Consider the following 21993-nt stretch of genomic DNA (forward strand, 5'->3'; position numbering starts at 1 on the left):
CTAGCGCGCACCCGCTAACTAGCTAGCCATTTCACATCCGTTACACATACAATGCCATATACGTGGTCTGCAGTTGTGAGGCTGGTTGGACGTACTGCCAAATTCTCTTAAACATCGTTGGACATGCCAGTCAGCATGCCAATTGCACACACCCTCAAAACTTGAGACATCTGTAGCATTGTGTTGTGTGACAAAACTGCACATTTTAGAGTAGCCTTTTATTGTCTCCAGCACAAGGTGCACCTGTGTAATGATCATGCAGTTTAATCAGCTTCTTGATATGTCACACCTGTCAGGTGGATGGATTATCTAGGCAAATGAGAAATGCTCACTAACAGGGACGTAAACAAATTTGTGCACAAAATCTGAGAGAAATAATATTTTTTTTGTGTATGGAAAATTTCTCTGGTCTTTTATTTCAGCTCATGAAACATGGGACCAACACTTTACATGTTGTGTTTATATTTTTGTTCAGTGTATATAGCCTCGTTACTGTTATTTTATTGTGTTACTATTTTCTTTTTTCTTTTGCCAATTTTTCTTACTTTTTAAGTTGCATTGTTGGGAAAAGGCTAATAAGTTAGCATTTCACGGTAAAGTACACCTGATTTGGGAATGGCTCTGATAAGATGAATGGGTTAGTGTAGGTATAGGAGGCTGGGGTTGTAAAGGCTATTAGTAACAGATAGAATCTGAGGGCAGAAATCTTTCAAAGACAAGTCTATGAGATGCCCTGCATGAACAATGCCAGCCTCTTTCATCAGGAGGAAGAGGAAGAGATCAATGGCTCTGTGAGGGAGAAACTCAGAGGAAGGTGTGTGATTAGGAGGACTGGGGACTGACACATGCTGTGGGAGGATTCACCTTTGATGGTGAGAGACACTGTGAAATAATAGGAGGATATGGCTTCTAATGGGACAATGTGCAGGAAGAGACTGAAAGTCAGTGACCGTGATGTAAGGTTCACTATGAACACTGATGTAGATTTCACCTGTACAAAATGGACGAGGGAGTACAAAGAGCTAAAGGAGCACAGAATGACAGAAATATTCTGTCCTCTGACTCTCCTCTGTAGCTATTACCTATTACCATATCATTTATGTGACGTTAATATGAGTGGGATAGTCACTTCGCACTGTAGCGTCTGTTCTTTTGATGTGCACTTTCATCAATTATATTCAAATTCATAGGTACACATGGAATCAAACCTTGACACACTCAGATCTGACAATACCGACTTCCAAACACTGGGCGAGAGGAGAAAATACAATAAATCACTTTTTATTAAACCACGTATGGATGCAGACACGAATCCGTCATTTTTCCTGGTATGAGAGAAATCAATTTGACACACCAACTCAAATTCATTCAGGGAAAAAAACCTTGACTAATCGTGGCCCTAAAAATGCTTTCCCCTCTAATCATTTCAAAACATGTCTCTCCTTTCTCCACTTAATTAGAGAACATGTTAAACTGACAGAGAATGTGGAGAATCTAGGTCAGAGCATTGCTATGCAGGAATAATAACCTACTGCTAAACAGTTTGCTTTAATGCTGTGTTATTGCCTGAGTATCTGAGTGGTTTACAACAGCCTTTTTACCACCATCATCTCCACCCCCGTCCCTCTCTGCTCTTCTCAGCATGGAACTCTTACAAAGTGAAATAGGTGTACATTTTCATAATAACATGTTTCTCAGTGAAAGCAGGTGACAGACAAAATGACATACTCTGCAATTCCAAGTCTGAATTCTAAATATTTTACTCATATGCTATAACTCAAATTGTATATTTCACATGCTAACATTTTTTATCCTTTCATCCATTTCTCAGCCCATTATGGTGTAACTACATGGCCAATTAATTAGTTATCAGTGATGGAAGTGAGGCCACCTTTCCATGAACCTTCTGCTGCCTGAGAGGGATTACTATTCTAATCTTAACTTCCTGTATCCCATTCTATAATCCCGGGACCGGTGCGAGAGTACCGGTTACTATCACTGGTATCTGCTGTAACGTCATAGCACTTCTCTGGGAGAGGCAAAATGTTGTGAAGAGAAAATAAAGGTAGGAGAGGACCACGCCCCCAGGTGTGCTCCACTGTTGATAGAATCACAGCTGGCGGAAACAAAACTCATTGGAAGACATAGATTACAACTGAATTATACATTCTCCAGATCTGGTGAGTCACTTTCCCTTTGACTCACACACAAATAATTCATTGTTAACTATCCCAGAATTCCTGTGTGTAACATAAAGCCAAAAACAAGTTTCAGAGGAGTCCACGTTTTAGTCAGTCACGTTATTCTGTTTAATGCGGATGTAAGGTTATTATTGTGGTGGTTGTTGACATTAGATGAGAGCAGAGACTATTCTTTATCCTTGATAAGAATTGCATTAATTTACCACTGGTATCTTTACTAGAAGGGGCATTTTTCTATGCACTTACTGTTATGAAACAAAATAACACATTCTATTGATACAAACTTGATCAATATGGTCTAACCACATCATTAGTTTATGATGCCCCATTGAGATTTGAGAAAAGGACTACTAGACCTTGATTGATCGGATGCCAGTTAATGGTATCCACTGCCGAGAGATTAGAGGCCTTGATGACCTCCGTAAAAACTTGCCCAGGAGAAGGGAAGGAAAACAGCCAACAGCCCTGACATGCTCCTGACATGCCCTTAACAGGCCCCTGACATGCCCCTGACAGGCCCTTGACATGCCCCTGACATGCCCCTGACAGGCCCATGGACCATACAAACATAAGACAAGACAATGAGAAAGCATTAAAAAAGCAAACAGCCTTAGTATTACTGAGAGCAGCCCCATAAATCCCCTAGTGTATAAAGCCAAAGTGGCAGCTCCCCTGACAGAAGCAGAGCGGGTGCTTAGCAACATCTCCTCTGCATGATTTACCAAATCAACAGGGTTAATGTCCTAGAAGCTGGGAGGATACCACTCTTCCAAAGAGTGGCCACATATCAAAACCCCCCCGTGGGAGACACCACAGAGTTATACATGCTGGTAAATGTGTCGTAAAACTACAGCAAAAACAACTCAAGGGAATGCAATGTCACTGGGGTTACAGTGGTGTAAATCCCCTTACTTGCTCCCTCTCTTGTATTCTGCTCTTATATCAGCCAGTTTAAGAGGAAAGCAATAATAATAATACATTTGATGTGTATAGCTCTTTTCATTACAGAGTTATCTCAAAGCTCTATAGTGCAGAACTTATCCTATAGTTCAAGCAACCAGACACCACAAGACTGAGTGTGGAGAGTTATGTTATGTAACCTCAACAATGTACAGCTGACGTACAAAACTAAAGACTACTGAGTGAATACATAATCAAGCTAGTGAATACACAATAGGCAATTGAGTATGTATTCAACATATATGCATTATGTAAAACATTGCATGCTCATGTAATTCGCTTAGGCCTATACGATACCTGTCTTGCCACTTTGTATTCTGTAAAATGAACTGTCCACCATTCATCTCCCACCTCCCATCCTAATAGACTGTAATCAAGCTCCAAGTATCTCTAAACCCGTCCTTATGTCTTCAGCTCAGAGAATATTCTCTAGACAGATAACATGCAGAACTTGAACACTGATTAATGAATCATGTCATCCTGCTCAACTATGGCAACTTGGCAAACCAACCAGGATTCCAAAATCCGGGGGCTGAGACCCGGTGGCCAGCGGCATCAGATGGGCATTGTATACAACAACGGTGGGCGTATAATCACTTTTGTTTCCTATTGCTTTTCTGTTTACCCCAATCTGGCTTAGCCCGCAGCCAGGGATCCTTCCCTGCACCTGCAGCAGGCTCCTTCATTAGACAACAGGATGATGGCCCTGCACTTGATTTGAGAGAGCTGCTGGCGCTGGGACAAGCACTCCAATTTCTTTCCCTTTCTGGTGGCCCCACTTATTTCAGCTCCTGGAGCGCCTGCCAAAGCCCTTAATGTGGACTAGGCTCCATGTTAAAGCTGCTTCTCTCTGGGGACAGCCCTTAGACCTAGTTTAGCAGAGAAAACTGCCTGCCTGTGCCCAAAGTATATGGAGCAGCCACTGAAAAAGGCTCAGGAAAAATCTTAACCTGGTGTGGCACTAGCCTAGCTGACATGACCCACGTGACCACACAGCGAGGATCAGCTGTGACTCACTGGTTTGGAAAGGAGGCTGTTTGTTAATGCAATATTTGCTCAGAAATTGAGCGGACTAATTGATTGATTCTCTACAATGTTTTTTGGTTTTCCTCTCATTGTTGTAATGTAGGGGGGTGGCCTCGGAGGCAGTGTGTGTCTGTGCCTGTTGTAATGTAAGGGGGTGGCCTCGGAGGCAGTGTGTGTCTGTGCCTGTTGTAATGTAGGGGGGGGCCTCGGAGGCAGTGTGTGGCTGTGCCTGTTGTAATGGAGGAGGAGGGGGGGAGGCTCGGAGGCAGTGTGTGGCTGTGCCTGTTGTAATGGAGGAGGAGGAGGAGGGGGGGGCTCTGAGGCAGTGTGTGGCTATGCCTGTAGGTGTTTGAGTGAGAAAGGCGAAGAGGAGAACCAACCAGGAAAAGCACAACCCCTTCATTATCAACGCATGGTGCTGACAACATCAAAACAGCCTCTCCAGACTGAAGTCAGGAGGATTTTGAGTTCGGTATCAGCCAGATTCCTGTGGCAGCACCCTCACCAGCAAATCCCTACCATGATGGTCCAAGGTACAGTAAATACACAGTCCGTTGTGTACTGAAGTTAATTAAACATATTTTTTTTGATTGATTAAACAAGGGAACACTACACTATAACTGATTGATTAAACAAGGGAACACTACACTATAACTGATTGATTAAACAAGGGAACACTACACTATAACTGATTGATTAAACATGGGAACACTACACTATAACTGATTGATTAAACATGGGAACACTACACTATAACTGATTGATTAAACATGGGAACACTACACTATAACTGATTGATTAAACAAGGGAACACTACACTATAACTGATTGATTAAACATGGGAACACTGCACTATAACTGATTGATTAAACAAGGGAACACTACACTATAACTGATTGATTAAACAAGGGAACACTACACTATAACTGATTGATTAAACAAGGGAACACTACACTATAACTGATTGATTAAACAAGGGAACACTGCACTATAACTGCTAGTTTGAGGGGAAAGTGAATAGGAGAATTGGAGAGGGGAAATCATTTCAGAAGACATTCCTATAATTGTTTTATAAGTCCCTATGCACACTATAAAACATACAACCAAATGTGATGATTTTGGAATTGCCAATTTCAAATAATTAGCTTAAACTTGAAAATGAAAATTAGGGCAACAAGAGCGGCTGCAAATTAGAAAATGCTTCAGGGAGGGGATGTTTCAAAGTCACCAAAGGACCCTCTGACTGTGCCCCAACAAATCAGAGAGGCTACTGAATAAATCAAATGATGTATTAATGACTCATCCAGTAGCCAGAGGTGTACAGATTTGAGCCAGTTTTGCTACAGCAGGAAAATAATCCTGCAGCAACAGGAAATGTGAATTATTATGAGGATTATAATTAATGGATGTTTTCATAAGGCAAAATCAAGTATGATAAACCTCCAATACACTGCAAGTTGGACATTTCCTGCATTGCTGGAAACTTCTCCTGCAACTGGGTGATCAAATGATGATCAGTCACCTGCAATGTACTGCATCAAGACTCTAAAAATGATGGGTTCAACTACACTTCTTCTAAGGTTTTTGGCACTGAAAATGTCCCCGAAAAGGTTATTCCAAAAACCTCATAGGAGGTGGGGTTCATCGAGGAACCTCCTTAGTTGGTGGGGGTTCCTGCAGGAAACTAAAGACCCAACTGAAACATTTGGATTTGAAAGGGCAGCAGGTGCAGGCACTTAACTGAAATATGTTAAGATCTCCTCAATTCAAGGTAAGGTTTGTCCCTTGTATGATCTAAATGGATCTTGTTTAATGATGATACCATCTGTCTTTTCATATTTGTGCAAATCATTCTGAAACAGAAAATGGAAATCAATCAACAACAAGAGTAGGTAGGCTATAAGAATATGTTGAAGGATAGCTGTATTGTGTGCAGATGACTGAACTGCTCACTTTTGTGTCTGTGTCTGCAGGTATACAGACGAGGAGGCATATAAAGGTATGTCAATTTGTATTGGTATGTTAAAAAAATGTATAGTACAAAAAAAATATATTTAACCTTTATTTAACTAGGCAAGTCAGTTAAGAACAAATTCTTTTTTACAATGACGGCCTACACCAGCCAAACCTAGACGACTCTATGGGACTACCAATCACGGCCAGTTGTGATACAGCCTGGATGTTATGCTGATCACATTAACCATCCTCCTCCCTGACCTCGTCAATGAATATCCCATAGGCCTCTACATTATGGACAAGGCATGTGTATGAAAACCATTATCAAAACAGTTTTTTCATTCACATTTACCACAAAAACCAACATATGAATTCTGTCGTGAGTGTGTTTTGTTAATCATCTGTATAATTACTATTTCACCCACCTTACACCTCTGATGAATATAACAGGAAACCTGTTACGTCACCATGCACAGCAAAATCATTCTGGCTATGGATACGGAGAACATCAATACATTAACATCAACATGCCAGAGGATAAACCTATTGGACTTAGGGCTCTGCTGGGAGTTTATCTCCTTCAGATGTTTTACTTCTGCTTTGCCACTAAAATCATAATAAACACTGACAACTAAAATATTGTTGTTATTGTTATGCGTATTATTATTAATAATAATAGGGGGGGGGGGGGGTAGTTCAACCCCAAAATGTTCTTCAAGAGGTTCTTCAAGGATCCATTAAAAGGGGATCTTTGAACAACCCTTTTAAAAGGTTCTTCAGAGAACTTAAAGGGCTTCCCCCACAGTTTCAATTTGAAGAACCCCTGAAGGATACTCAATAAGCCTTTTCTTTTTGGAGTGTATGTACGAGGACTAGAAACAGTATGTTGCACCCAATACAACAGAGGATATACAGTGACAAGAAAAAGTACTTGAACCCCTTGGAATTACCTGGATTTCTGAATAAATTGATCATCAAATTTGATCTGATCTTCATCTAAGTCACAACAATAGACAAACATAGTGTGCTTAAACTAATAACACACAAATTATTGTATTTTTCTTGTCTATATTGAATACATCATTTAAATATTCAGTGTAGGTTGTAAAAAGTATGTGAACCCCTAATGACTTCTCCAAAAGCTAGTCGGAGTCAGGAGTCAGCTAACCACCCTGCATACCACTGCTGGCTTGCTTCTGAAGCTAAGCAGGGTTGGTCCTGGTCAGTCCCTGGATGGGAGACCAGATGCTGCTGGAAGTGGTGTTGGAGGGCCAGTAGGAGGCACTCTTTCCTCTGGTCTAAAAAATATCTCAATGCCCCAGGGCAGTGATTGGGGACACTGCCCTGTGTAGGGTGCCGTCTTTCGGATGGGACGTTAAACGGGTGTCCTGACTCTCTGAGGTCATTAAAGATCCCATGGCACTTATCGTAAGAGTAGGGGTGTTAACCCCGGTGTCCTGGCTAAATTCCCAATCTGGCCCTCAAACCATCATGGTCACCTAATAATCCCCAGTTTACAATTGACTCATTCATCCCCCTCCTCTCCCCTGTAACTATTCCCCAGGTCGTTGCTGCAAATGAGAACGTGTTCTCAGTCAACTTACCTGGTAAAATAAAAAATAAAATAAATAAACCTGGAGTCCAATCAATGGGACGAGATTGGAGATGTTGGTTAGAGCTGCCTTGCCCTATAAAAAACACTCACAAAATTTGAGTTTGCTCTTCACAAGAAGCATTGCCTGATGTGAACCATACCTCGAACAAAAGAGATCTCAGAAGACCTAAGATTAAGAATTGTTGACTTGCATAAAGCTGGAAAGGGTTACAAAAGTATCTCTAAAAGCCTTGATGTTCATCAGTCCACGGTAAGACAAATTGTCTATAAATGGAGAAAGTTCAGCACTGTTGCTACTCTCCCTAGGAGTGGCCGTCCTGCAAGAGCACAGCGCAGAATGCTCAATGAGGTTAAGAAGAATCCTAGAGTGTCAGCTAAAGACTTACAGAAACCTCTGGAACATGCTAACATCTCTGTTGACGAGTCTACGATACGTAAAACATCAAACAAGAATGGTGTTCTTGGGAGGACACCAAGGAAGAATCCACTGCTGTCCAAAAAAAACATTGCTGCACGTCTGAAGTTTGCAAAAGTGCTCCTGGATGTTCCACAGTGCTACTGGCAAAGTATTCTGTGGACAGATGAAACTACAGTTGACTTGTTTGGAAGGAACACACAACACTATGTGTGGAGAAAAAAATGCACAGCACAGCAACATCATAACCTCATCCCAACTGTAAAGTATGGTGGAGGGAGCATCATGGTTTGGGGCTGCTTGGCTGCCTCAGGGCCTGGACAGCCTGCTATCATCGATGGAAAAATGAATTCCCAAGTTTATCAAGACATTTTACAGGAGAATGTTAGGCTATCTGTCCGCCAATTGCAGCTCAACAGAAGTTGGGTGATGCAACAGGACAACGACCCAAAACACAGAAGTAAATCAACAACAGAATGGCTTCAACAGAAGAAAATACGCCTTCTAGAGTGGCCCAGTCAGAGTCCTGACCTCAACCCGATTGAGATGCTGTGGCATGACCTCAAGAGAGCAGTTCACACCAGACATCCCAACAATATTGCTGAACTGAAACTGTTTTGTAAATTGGAATGGTCCAAAATCCCTCCTGACCGTCGTGTAGGTTTGATCCGCAACTACAGAAAACATTTGGTTGAGGTTATTTCTGCCAAAGGAGGGTCAACCAGTTATTGAATCCAAGGGTTCACACACTTTTCCCACCCTGCACTGTGAATGTTTACATGGTGTGTTCAATAAAGACATGAAAACGTATAATTGTTTGTGTGTTATTAGTTTAATCAGACTATGTTTGTCTATTGTTGTGACCTAGATGAAGATCAGGTCAAATTTTATGACCAATTTATGCAGAAATCCAGGTATTTCCCAAGGGTTCACATGCTTTTTCTTGCCACTGCATGTTTCATCATTATGGTCTAAGAATACATGCTATATACTTAGAACACATGCTGTAATGTCTTCCATTGAATCTGGACTAGGCCGGATTTTGAAGAAATACACAAATAATCACTTTTAAACAACACTCTGTCTGTCCTCCTGAACCTACTTTGGCCTTAAGACTGGATTTGGCATTGATAGGTGAGCTTGTATGTAAAACTGCAGAAGTCTTCCAATATAATTGTCTCCCCAGAGCAGCAACACAGTTGTGGTGATAGAGATGTGGATGACTACGCCACTAAGGCCAAGGCTCAACAGCTCTAATAGCAAGTTGTCAACCGCCTGGCTTATCGCACAGACACAATCCCCCCAATAACTCTTATCAGGTTCAATGATAAGTGCTAAATAAAGGGACATGCTGCCATCTATCTGCTTCTCAGATCTGTAATCAGTTTTTCCTCCGAGGCGCCAGTTCCCCCTGAATCTCATCCACACGGTTCTGGAGGGGGCCCAATCCCCTGCTGCAAGTGGCTGAAAGTAGTGCAATGAAATGCAGAGGGATTAATCTGGGCAGGAAGCACAAGCAAGCATGCAGTCACGCATACACACACACACCAAATAATCCTGATTTGAATTATTAAATTAACATACATCATAGGCTCTGTCTAGAAAGATGTAAGTGAGTAGGGGGTTCTGTGTCTAGAGAGATGTGAGTGAGTAGGGGGTTCTGTGTCTAGAGAGATGAGTGAGTAGGGGGTTCTGTGTCTAGAGAGATGAGTGAGTAGGGGGTTCTGTGTCTAGAGATGTGAGTGAGTAGGGGGTTCTCTGTCTCTGAGATGCTTCCATTAAGCACCATCCATAGAGGGGCTGCAGTCTGAGAGGAAGCCAATGGTAAAGTAGATCTAGTAGATCTAGACCCGCTCCTCCAGTCAGTTGCAGGTGTCTAATGATGATAGATTGTTACAATTAACTAGGTTTTCCATCTCCCTCTCACTGAACAAAGCCTCTAAGTTTTGCAATGAGACAAGAGATGAAAGAGAGACAACAGATGGAAATGCAAGAGCATGATGTTGATTTGTAATGTACCTCATTTGAAACTGCCATACCCCTACTACACCAACAGCATAACAACTTACAGGTGGTCATCATAGGCCTTTCAAATAGCAGCACATGGAGTTGGTGAAGGCTGCATGCATGTATTCATGATTACAGCCATGGCCTACTTCCAACTGAGTGCACAGAGGTCTCAGCAAGGCCCCCTCTCAGCAGAAATACCACAGGAAGACATTGAGTAGAAAACAAACATTTACAGTTCTACAGTCTTTTTTAAAAGAGGGCAATTGCATCTTCTCTTCTAATTACTGTATAGGCCTGTTGAATTAACTGAGTATCATCCAGGGTCAAACCGCTAGAGCGGTTTTTAATCACTTGATGAAAGTTGCAGAGAGAAGTTATTTTAAATATGAAGGAACCACTCCTCTCAGATGTAATGTGGCATAATGGACAGAACACCAATTTACAATGACTGCTGGGACTTCCAGTCACGTCCAAATCCAGAGTGAACTTGTATCTAACAAAGTAGTAGCAGTACTATCTTTTGTTTTGAAATGTAGAGTTAGTAGTTATCCTGAACATATTGTGGAGTTATTTCAAACATGGTCTATTTGGGTACTGTGTGCAATCTTGGCTTCTACAATCAATAGACCTTTTCAGCCTTATCCGTGAAAAAGTATCGCTAGGACAAATTATTTGTGTATCAGGGGCTCAATAATTGCCTTGTTCCCCCCAAACACTTCTGTCCAAGATAACTATTCTACTCTTGTATCAGCGGATTTAGAATAACACTTAACAGACATTAACACAGACTACACTTAAAAAGAAAAGGTTCCTGGAGTATCATTTAAAGGTTCTTCAAATTGAAACTGTGGGGAACCCCCTATACGTTCTTTCAAAGACCCCTTTTAAGAACCCCTTTTAAGAACCCCTTTTAATGGATCCTCAAAGAAGCTTTTGAAGAACCGTTTGGGGTTCCTTTTTGAACTACCCCCCCTCCCATTATTATTAATAATAATTATACCCATAACAATAACAACAATGACACAATATTTTAGTTGTCAGTGTTTGTTTAGGGGCGGCATGTAGCCCAGTGGTTAGAGCGTTGGGCCAGTAACTGAAAGGTTGCTGGATCGAATCCCCGAGCTGACAAGGTAAAAATATGATGTTCTGTTCAAGACAGTTAACCCACTGTTCCCTAGTAGGTCATCGTTGTAAATAAGAATTTTTTTCTTAACTGACTTGATTTTAGTGGCAAAGCAGAATAAAAAAATCTAAATATGAGGTAAACTCCCAGCAGTATATCCTCTGACGTGTCGATGTTAATGTGTTGATGTTCTCCGTATCTATAGCCAGAAGGATTTTACAGTGCATGGTGATCAAACAGGTTTCCTGTTATATTCATCAGAGTCTGTGAACCCCAAAAATAGTAATTATACAGATGCTCATTATACAAAACATGCACATGACAGTATTCATACCTTGGTTTTTGTGGTAAATGTGAATGAAAAAACTGTTTTGATAATGGTTTTCATACACATACCTTGTCCATAATGTAGAGGCCTATGGGATATTCATTGACGAGGTCAGGGAGGAGGATGGTTAATGTGATCAGCATAACATACCAATACAAATTGACATACCTTTGTATGCCTCCTCGTCTGTATACCTGCAGACACAGACACAAAAGTGAGCAGTTCAGTCATCTGCACCCAATACAACATATTCTTATAGCCTGCATATTCTTACCTCTTTGTTGATTGATATCCAAAACAAGATCAATTTAGATGATACAAGGGACAAACCTTCCCTTAAATTGAGGAGATCTTAACATATTCCAGTTAAGTGCCTGCACCTGCTGCCCTTTCAAATCCAAATGTTTCAGTTGGGCCTTTAGTTTCCTGCAGGAACCCCCACCAACTAAGGAGGTTCCTCGATTAACCCCACCTCCTATTTGGTTCTTGGAATAACCTTTCTGGGGCAATTTTCAGTACAAAGAACCCTTGTTGAACCCGTAATTTTTAGATTGTTTAGTACGCTGAGTTTCAACAAACTTCAACAAAGAATGCCAAAACGTGCACGTGCCGCAAACTATAGTGGCGCGTCGCTGTCCAAGATGCCAGTGAGCCGGTGGAGCTGTCCGTGGTCCTGAAACGAGGAGCGTTTTGTTTCGGAGCGTCGAACATACAGCGAGTGGCGCTGTTGCATATTTATCAGAAAGTTGAAGTTAACGGTTAAGGCAGTAGCTGTAAGCAACAATAGACCTTTCAATTGCAGTTCAAATTGATACTGTTTAGTAGGCCTATTTATTTTTGATTATCATGGCTTACTCTGGTTGACAACCCTACGGCCCATTCTATCCGAGCCTGAAATTGTTTACGTTTTAAATACTCACGAAAACCTCTCATGGACTGAGCTAATGGAGAAATGATCGCACTCGGATTGGGTGTTGGCTTTTGAAACCTAGTCTTATTAGGCTCATTTTCAGTTGGCACACGACTAACCTATACTGTCATTTTATCAGAGGTCGAAATAACACATGTGAAAGGTGGATTTCAGTATATTCAATATATATTTCAGTATATTCCTTTAAGATTATGTAATTATTTATTACCCATTATGGTTTATCCCTGCACCGCTGAGGCAACATCAGCTGAGACGTTTTTTTTACGGGCACCACCCTGCTTGGAGGGGACCGGGAGAATCGTTTCATCTCCTCCGACAGCTCCAGCTATCCAGCCTTCAGCGCGCGCACGTCCATGACAAAATGAGTGCCTCGGACCGCTAACAGCACAACCTCAGCACTGGGCAATTGGATAGATTTCAATCTGGACCAGGTGTTCTCAGTAATAGGCTACTACACTACATGGCTCCTTAGGGCGGAGTGGATTCAACCCATGTGAAGTTACTATTTTTCAGACAGTCTTTTTCATCAGCAAGACCAATTCCTCGTGTTCAAAGGAAGTTAGAGATAAAACGCTGGTGATAACGATACATTTCCCTTTGGACTTTAGAAGTTGTTGCGGGGAGTTTTTCTATTTAATATATTGTAGATATATTTTGAAATTGATGTAGAGCATTATCTATATTCATTTTGCTCTGGCAAACAGCAGCAAGACAGCTGATGTTCCGTTTGTCAGCGTTTTTTATGTTATCTGGCCGCGGTGATTCTCATGAACCTCAGTCATTTCCCTCGGTAATGTTCTTCTCCCAGGGCCAATGGATGCAGAGCAACTGATGCACGCTGGTAAGGTGCAAACCTTTGATGCGTCCGTATATTTTTTTGTACTCTCAGAACACAGATTTTTCAACTGCACAGCTCTGTCAATTGTACATTTTGACGGGGGTCTCTTGGACATCCTCCACTAGGCTATTATTCGACGACCACTAGGACTGGTAGGTGAATGACTGGCTTTATAAGGCTTCTTTGTCAAAATCTACGTTCAGTGTGTTGAATTGTTAATTGTAGCTTTTTTAAAATGAATTAAACACCAAGATACCTTGTTTTATTTCAAGTAAACATTGAGAGCAACTTTTGGACTTCAATCCACCATCTAAAATTCGGTGGAGTTTTTAGTCATTCATGACGGAAACAATGGCATTAAGTGGAAACTGTAGGACTAACCCTACGTCAAAAGAACAAGGATCTGTTCAGAATAGTTTCCCAGATGTTGTAGAATTAAATGTCGGGGGACAGGTGTATTACACGCGTCATGCAACGTTAGTAAGCACCCCGAATTCCTTGCTGGGCAAAATATTCTCACCTAAGAAGGATGCCACTAATGATTTGGCGCGGGACCCTAAGGGACGCTATTTTATCGACAGAGATGGATTTTTATTTCGATATGTGTTGGACTACCTCAGAGACAAACAAGTTGTACTGCCCGACCATTTTCCAGAGAAGGGGAGGCTTAGGAAAGAGGCGGAGTACTTCCAGTTGCCAGACTTGGTCAAACTATTGACGCCCGAAGATTTAAAACACAGTCCAGACGAATACTTCCACAGTGATTTTGAAGATGGTTCTCAAGGCAGCGACCACAAGATGTGTCCGCCGTCGTCACTGGTTCCGGCAGACAGAAAAAGTGGATTCATTACGGTTGGGTACAGAGGCTCTTGTACAATAGGCAGAGAGAGTCAAACCGACTCCAAATTCAGAAGGGTCCCACGGATTTTGATTTGTGGGAGGGTTGCGTTAGCCAAGGAAGTTTTTGGGGAGACCTTGAACGAGAGTCGAGATCCAGACAGGACACCGGATCGATATACTTCCAGGTTTTACCTGAAGTTCAAACACCTTGAGAGATCCTTTGACATGCTGTCCGAGTGTGGTTTCCAGATGGTTGCCTGTAACTCCTCAGTCACAGCGTCATCCGTGAATCAACACACAGAAGACAAGATCTGGTCAAGTTACACTGAATACATCTTCTATCGTAAGTGGCTTTCGTTTTTACCAGGTATCAGTTTAACTACACATCCCATGTCAAATAGTCCTCCAAGTCACCACTAGAAGGCACACTTGTTTCACACGTTTCTCCCAGGTATTCTGCTTTTGAAGTAGCTCTGAAAGTGGTCACACACGCACAAGAACATGATGCACAGAGATAGTCACTCAGTCCCCGGCTGTAAGTGCCAGTGATCAATGCGTGCCAAACTGTGTATCTTATGTGGAAATGGTATGTTCCAATCCACCCTGTAAAAAGACAACTGAAAACAGCCTTCTACAAGTTGAGCAACATCATGTGTATTGTGAGTGCTAGTATGTGTTGACAGTCTGTCTGCCCACTCTGGAACTAATCTAAATCGATTTAGCTCCTTTTAATTGGGTTATATGAGTTCCCTCTTAGTGCTCTGTTGAATTCCCCCATGGGCCTAAACCCATTTGTTCCCAGATATTCCTACCTGGGAAGTGCTATTCATCTTCCATACTGAGTGTGCTGCAGTCTCTCTTCCTTTCTCTCCAAGCCATCATTTGGAGGCAGGGTAGGATGATGGGTTTTATAATGGCTCTCATAATATTTTATGGAGCAACAAAATAGCACATATACTCAGAGACGAAAGTACATAATGTGTTCCTTTGCTGCAAAGGCTCTGCCAAAAGGTAGAACGCAAAGCAAGCTTTATACTGTGACTGCATTCCACTCTGAGCTCATAAAACATATTGAGACCATTTTTAAAGCATGTACTGTAGATACTGCAGTGTCATTAAGTTGAAGGGAGATGTTATTAGACTTCCAATGTTGGGAGCATTCTAAGTATCCTGATTAACAGGTGCCACAATCTCGAGATTCTCCAAGTTATTCCTTCAGAAAACGAGCAGATGCTATTCCACAGCAGGTAAATCTGTGTCATGAGTCACACAGTTCGGATGAGTAGCATGCAATTGTCACTGTCTTGTCTAGACAAACGCAAGTTCTAGTGACACCCTGTCTATTTGTCAATGAGAGTATGCTCCGAAGACCTCTCCTTGTTTACAGTGAAATAACATTGCTTTCTGGATCCGGTCAACCAATATTTAGCTGGTGAGTGCACACAGGAAGTTTGTAAAGGTTGAAGGCACCCAGTGGAATCAATGAAGTCAGTGACAGCCTCTTGTTAGTCTTCTCTCCCTCTCTGGCTCCCTGGCACGCTCCTGCTCCCCCGTCGCCCCTGGCAGAGTGCACCAGTTGCCTTTCATAGGCCTCACTGCTCCGTCTCGGCGGCTGCATCGCCTGCTATCCCTTGCAAGCTAATTTATTTACCAATTTGTCGCATGGTTAGAGTGATTGATAATCAATCATTTGCAAAGACATTATGAGGACTCACTGCTAGGGCCTGCATGTCGAAGACATAATAAATCATGCTATCATTTTTGGTGGCAAAATAATCATTTCTAAACTGTTTGCAAAATTATTAATTTCACCTGGGCCCCTCCTTTTGGTGTAAATGTGTACATTAAATTATTACGTTGGAGAAGATTCTGTCATTGCGAACGACCTTTCATATGTTGACGGTAGGTCGTGTGACAGGGAACTCTATTAGCTTAGAACACACAAATTAATACTTATCCTGTAATGTGTTGTGGCAGGTGGGTGGCAGGGTGCATGCCACCATTTGTGAGCCGACACTTTCAAGACCTTAACACCTCATCAGAGTGGAATCATAAAAACACACATGCACGGGTTTCAGCTGGATCAAGGTGCTAAAAAGAATGAGCATTTTGCAGTAAAATGTTGGTGTGACATTTTGGGATGGAGCCCTATGCCTGTTTCAACCGATTTGCTTAGCTGGAGAAAAGGCATGACAGTGCAAAGACTGCTCTTAATAGGTGCAGCTGCTCCACAGTCCAGTCTGTCAGGGGAGCAGTCACCAAGCCCAAAGTCTGCATTTTTCAGACAGAACCAGGGAGGCAGGGGAAGAGAGGAGAGAGGAAGGATATCTGCATAGGATGGAATGGATTGTCTGGCTGGCCATTGACCTGCTCTCCAAACTGTGTAATGACTGCAATCACAGGCCCCAAGGCAATCCTGGGAACTCTGGAGATGCTGTGCATTTGAATAAGAAAGACCTGTTGAGGGAGAGATTGCACAGTGCAAACAACCTGCTCCCACATCTCTATCAATCCATTTTATTTTCTGACGTTTTCTATGCATGGTTGTATGCACAGTGGGTTGAAAAGGCGGATGCCTCTGCTGTTGTGATGGAGTAAGTGCTCTCTGGTGCAGCAGATAATGGGACAAAGAGTTGCTGGAGGGACTTCACAAATACGCTGATGCTGCCATGCATAGCGTAACACTGGACACTTGGCTTTGGCAGAGTATTAAAAATAACATAAGCATTTGTTTAAAAAAAGCCTACATCTCAATGACAATTTCGAATAAATACGTGCATATCATTGCATTATTGGATATCTGTTGAGGCTAGAGTAGGTGCTCGATAAATCCTCTCTTGCAATTGATGCACTTAAACAATCAAATGGTAATCAGCATCTAAATGTAACTTAGAGGAAGGAGACCTCTGATTTATATACACAGCATATCCAAGTCTGTCCGTAGACAGAAATAATTTGTGTCCAGAAATGTCATCTTTATCCAAGGAAGTACATGTCACCAACTATAAGAATAACAAAGGACACTTTTGAATGTGGATATCCATGGTGATGAGACTATTCCTTACAATACTGACCCTTTATACCCATTAAACTTAAATGGCCAATCTGCACTTTTGAATGTGGATATCCACATGGTGATGATACTGACCCTTCATACCCATCTAACTTTAAGTACCCATCTCAACTGCTTGATACTGCACAGTTTTGGTACCCATTTCGCCAGAAAGTGGCCATGACGTCTCCCATTTGGAGAGTAGAGTTATTCTTGTTGTAATTCTAGAGGAAAATAGTGCAATGGGCCCACCAATGTTAAGATGAGCCTTTAGAGAAGATTATGCTCTCCGCTTACTTTAACACGTTTACGTTGCTCTGGTGTGCTGAATCATTTCTACCTATAATGGAACTGTAGAGATGTTCTTGAGAATTTAATACTTGTGTAGCCAATATCAATTTTATGAAAAGCTATCCAGCGTCTTAGGCTTGGGGCAGGATAATATTGTTTCAAAAATGTTTATTTCAATAGAATCCCAATGAAGATTCCACCAAGATTTGACCAGTAGTTCTTCCTTGATGGCATATCTTCACATCCATGTATTACATAACAAATCCAAATATTTCACTCAAAAGCAGGGATGGGCAACTCCATTCATCAAGGGCCTGATTGGTGTCACACTTTTGCCCCAGCCCCAGTCCCAGCCCCAGCTAACACACCTGACTACAATAATCAACTAATCCTGACCTTCAGTTTAGAATCCAATTAGTTTAATCATCTGTGTTTGCTAGGGATGGGGGGGAAAGTGTGACATCACTCCCGCCCCCTAGGACTGGAGTTTCCCACCCCTGATCTATAGCTCGATGACCTGTGGCATTGTTGATATGGATTAGAGTGGTATTGCAATGGATCAAGATTCTAGTAAGAATACAACCCTTAATCCTGAAAACTGAGCTTCATCTGCATCTGTGCATCTGTGGTCCTGGAAGATATGATTTTCCAATCTTCATGGATGACAGAGTTTGTTTTTTAGTCTCACTGTGTGTGTTTGTGATAGTACAAATGTAGGATGTTAATTTTATCACTCTTTTGTTGATGAGAATTTTACTGTACTGCAGGAAATGCAGATGAGCTTTGAGATTTACATACATTTACTAAAAACCAACACTAACACATAGTTATATTAACAGTATTGCACTTTTCATGTAGCCTACTTTTGGCCAGTTAATAGCCTAACCACTGATCAAGCAACAAGGCGGCAGGTAGCCTAGTGGTTAGAGCATTGGGCCAGTAACCGAAAGATTGCTAGGTTGAATCCCAGAGCAGTCAAGGTGAAAAATCTGTTGATGTGCCCTTGAGCAAGGCACTTAACCCTAATACCTCCAGGGTTGCTGTTGAATGTCAAACCCTGGCTGTGACCCTGCTCTCTGTGGGTCTCGGGAAGAGTGGGATATGCAAAAATCATGTGTAAAATAGGACAAATATAAGCACCCACCATATTGTTATGGACTAAATGTTCAAATCCTGTTGCTGCAGGATTATGTTGCTGTGACAGTATAGGTCAAATTAAGATCATACATTTGTAAACTACTGTAGATGTTCCAGCTTTGAAAGTCCCATTACATGTTTCAAAGAGCTACATAGTGAGCCTCAGGGAAATCTCCTATGTACTTTGAATTTTTCATCCCTTGTGTTGCACTTGAGCAAACGTATAGAATATTTAATTTGTTTGCATCAGGACTCAGGAGGCAACTGGCTTTAGACCCAGCTTTTAGAATACTGTGAGAAGTCAGCGGGGCCATGGTAAAGATACCAAACATGCCCCTGAGGTATACCTCTAATTGTGAGATCAGTATGTTCAGCTCTGTTGATGGAGGCCCAAGGTGTTGGTAATGTATTCAGGAGGGTGTGTGTGTGTGTGTGTGTGTGTGTGTGTGTGTGTGTGTGTGTGTGTGTGTGTGTGTGTGTGTGTGTGTGTGTGTGTGTGTGTGTGTGTGTGTGTGTGTGTGTGTGTGTGTGTGTGTGTGTGTGTGTGGAAGAGGCAGCCAGAGCAGACAATTATCAAAATCCATCACCCCTGAATCAAATGTTTGCCCATTAGAGATGTTACAGGCTGACATTTCTGTGCAGAGCTACCGTTTAATCACTACGCCTTCCTCCACGGTGCTGCCAGGATGTCTGCAATCAGCACACATCCTGTCCAGCAGAGCGCCGACCAGCGACATTGTAGCTGGACCCACAGCAATTAGCCTGCAGCACAAAAATGGTCAACACTGGTTAAGCTCTTAAAACTGTGAAGCAGGGAGATAATCGCAGATACGTATAAACGTGTAAATGTATATGTTGTAATGATCTGTACCAGCGAGGGGCCCAGATCCTTCCTCCTGATTATATTGCACCAAGGTCAACTGAAGGACGACTTAATTGTTTTGATTCATTGGCTTCAGAGAGTTTTTTCCAGCTCTCCCTCTTGTCTTCAAAACGCACTATTGAGTGGCTCAGCTTCTCCCCACATTCCTCCTCTCATGTCTGGTTTCCCTTCAACTCTTACAGAGGGTGAACTATTTCCTTCGACTTGCAGAGACAGACATAATGCTAACGGCCACGGCAACAGCCACCACGCTAACAGCCACCACGCTAACACAACCTGCTATATTAGTAGTTCCAGAAAATGTTTGTCTCATTCCCAGGCAGCTTAATGCACTGTGTAACTGCACTAAGAGCTGCAGAACAGATGCACTCTGCAGTCCAGGGAGTTTAATGCCACTCGATTCTCGTATCAAGCCTTTGTGCCCTTTCTGTAGCATTTAGAGCATGTAAACGCTGTGCAGATAGATAGGTGGGCCAACTGTGCAGATAGATAGCTGGGCCGACTGTGCAGATAGATAGCTGGGCCGACTGTGCAGATAGATAGCTGGGCCGACCGTGCAGATAGATAGCTGGGCCGACCGTGCAGGTGGATAGCTGGGCCGACCGTGCAGGTGGATAGCTGGGCCGACCGTGCAGGTGGATAGCTGGGCCGACCGTGCAGGTGGATAGCTGGGCCGACCGTGCAGATAGATAGCTGGGCCGACCGTGCAGGTGGATAGCTGGGCCGACCGTGCAGATAGATAGCTGGGCCGACCGTGCAGATAGATAGCTGGGCCGACCGTGCAGGTGGATAGCTGGGCCGACTGTGCAGATAGATACCTGGGCCGACCGTGCAGATAGATACCCATAGAACCTTTGTGGGCAGAACTGAAAAAGCGTGTGCGAGCAAGGAGACCTACAAACCTGACTAAGTTACACCAGCTCTGTATGGAGGAATGGGCCAAAATTCACCCAATTTATTGTGGGAAGCTTGTGGAAGGCTACCCAAAATGTTTGACCCAAGTTAAACAATTTAAAAGCAATGCTACCATATACTAATTGAGTGTGTGTAAACTTATGACCCACTGGGAATGTGATGAAAGAAATAAAAGCTGAAATGAATCATTCTATCTACAATTATTCTGACATTTCACAGTCTTAAAATAAAGTGGTGATCCTAACTGGCCTAAGACAGGGAATTTTTATTCGGATTAAATGTCAGGAATTGTGAAAAACTGAGTTTAAATGTATTTGGCTAAGGTGTATGTAAACTTTTGACTTGAACTGTAGATAGCTGGGCCGACTGTTCTCTCCAGTATTGGAGTATGCTGCATTTCCAATGATTTCTTTACTTCACCTGAAGCGTGCAGAGCCGGGGCTGATGGGTGAGTGATTTTGTTTTAGTCTCTCATTGCAGCGCTTCATTACTTCATTATTTCCACCTTCGCAGTTACTGGCGCTGTTCTACTTCACAAAAAACCCAAAGACAAATGTCCACATTGTGTGGACTATAAAGTTTTTCTAATTCTAATTTCAAATTTTTATGACTGTGTCATTGTGCCACTGCTGCCCCACAATGCAATGTTACCAAGTCTATTTATGTAGAAAGGAGTGAGATGCAATATTGCCTTGGCTTTCTGTGTGAATGTAGTGGCTTTCCGTAACGTTCACATTACTTGCTCATATAGATACGGCATTAAGTGTAGTATACCCTGTTTCGGGATTTGAATTCTACTGTCAACAGTTGCAATGGTGAGGTAAAATCAGTCCTAGATGATTTACAACTAAATAAACGGTTCCTATTGAGAACCTTCAATTTGACAGTTTGATACAATTGGAAGCTTCTAGATCTTTAGATAAACCATACTGCATTTCACATACACAGCTGAAGTACATGGCTGTAGATTGTAGGGTAAACCATATTGCATTTCATATACACGGCTGAAGTACCTGGCTGTAGATTGTAAGGTAAACCATACTGCATTGCACATACATGGCTGATGGAGCTAATTGACATGGCTAGACTACGGCTTATGCTGTGTCCCTCTGCCAGTGGTTGATTTATAGAGGGACCTGGACAAGGAGGAAAGTCAGTGGAGGTGCTCTCTGTCTGTCTCCTGCCTTATCTTACTTTATACATTATTTTACAGTTGATGAGGGGGTTGATGAGGGGATACTGTTTGTTCCTCTCTGCAGCTCCTGAGAAACTCTCCTGAGTGCAGAACTGATTTCCTCTCGACCCCTCCGTGACACAGAAACATGGCCCAGATTGTCACCGTCAATCATGAGATTAAATTGTCACCCTGTCTGTCTGTATTTGGTAGACAGTAAATGACTGCAGAAGAATGGCTCAGCTTGTCATCGCCTTCGCACAATAAGTTCCCATTAGACCCCAACCAGCTGGGAGTT

General features: G+C 42.4%; 1 protein-coding gene across 1 annotated transcript in view; it reads left to right on the forward strand.

The window, feature by feature from the left end:
• The first annotated feature begins 12395 nt into the window (after positions 1 to 12395).
• The window catches only part of LOC129868234 (BTB/POZ domain-containing protein KCTD16-like), a 76049-nt gene continuing 66451 nt past the window's right edge, over positions 12396 to 21993 (forward strand). The window contains exon 1 of the mRNA XM_055942029.1: positions 12396 to 14586. Coding sequence (XP_055798004.1) covers positions 13743 to 14586 — 844 coding nt within the window. The 5' untranslated portion in view covers positions 12396 to 13742. The remainder of the gene's footprint in view (positions 14587 to 21993) is intronic.

The sequence above is a fragment of the Salvelinus fontinalis genome, chromosome 13 (genome assembly GCF_029448725.1).
Source record: "Salvelinus fontinalis isolate EN_2023a chromosome 13, ASM2944872v1, whole genome shotgun sequence".
NCBI lineage: Eukaryota > Metazoa > Chordata > Actinopteri > Salmoniformes > Salmonidae > Salvelinus > Salvelinus fontinalis.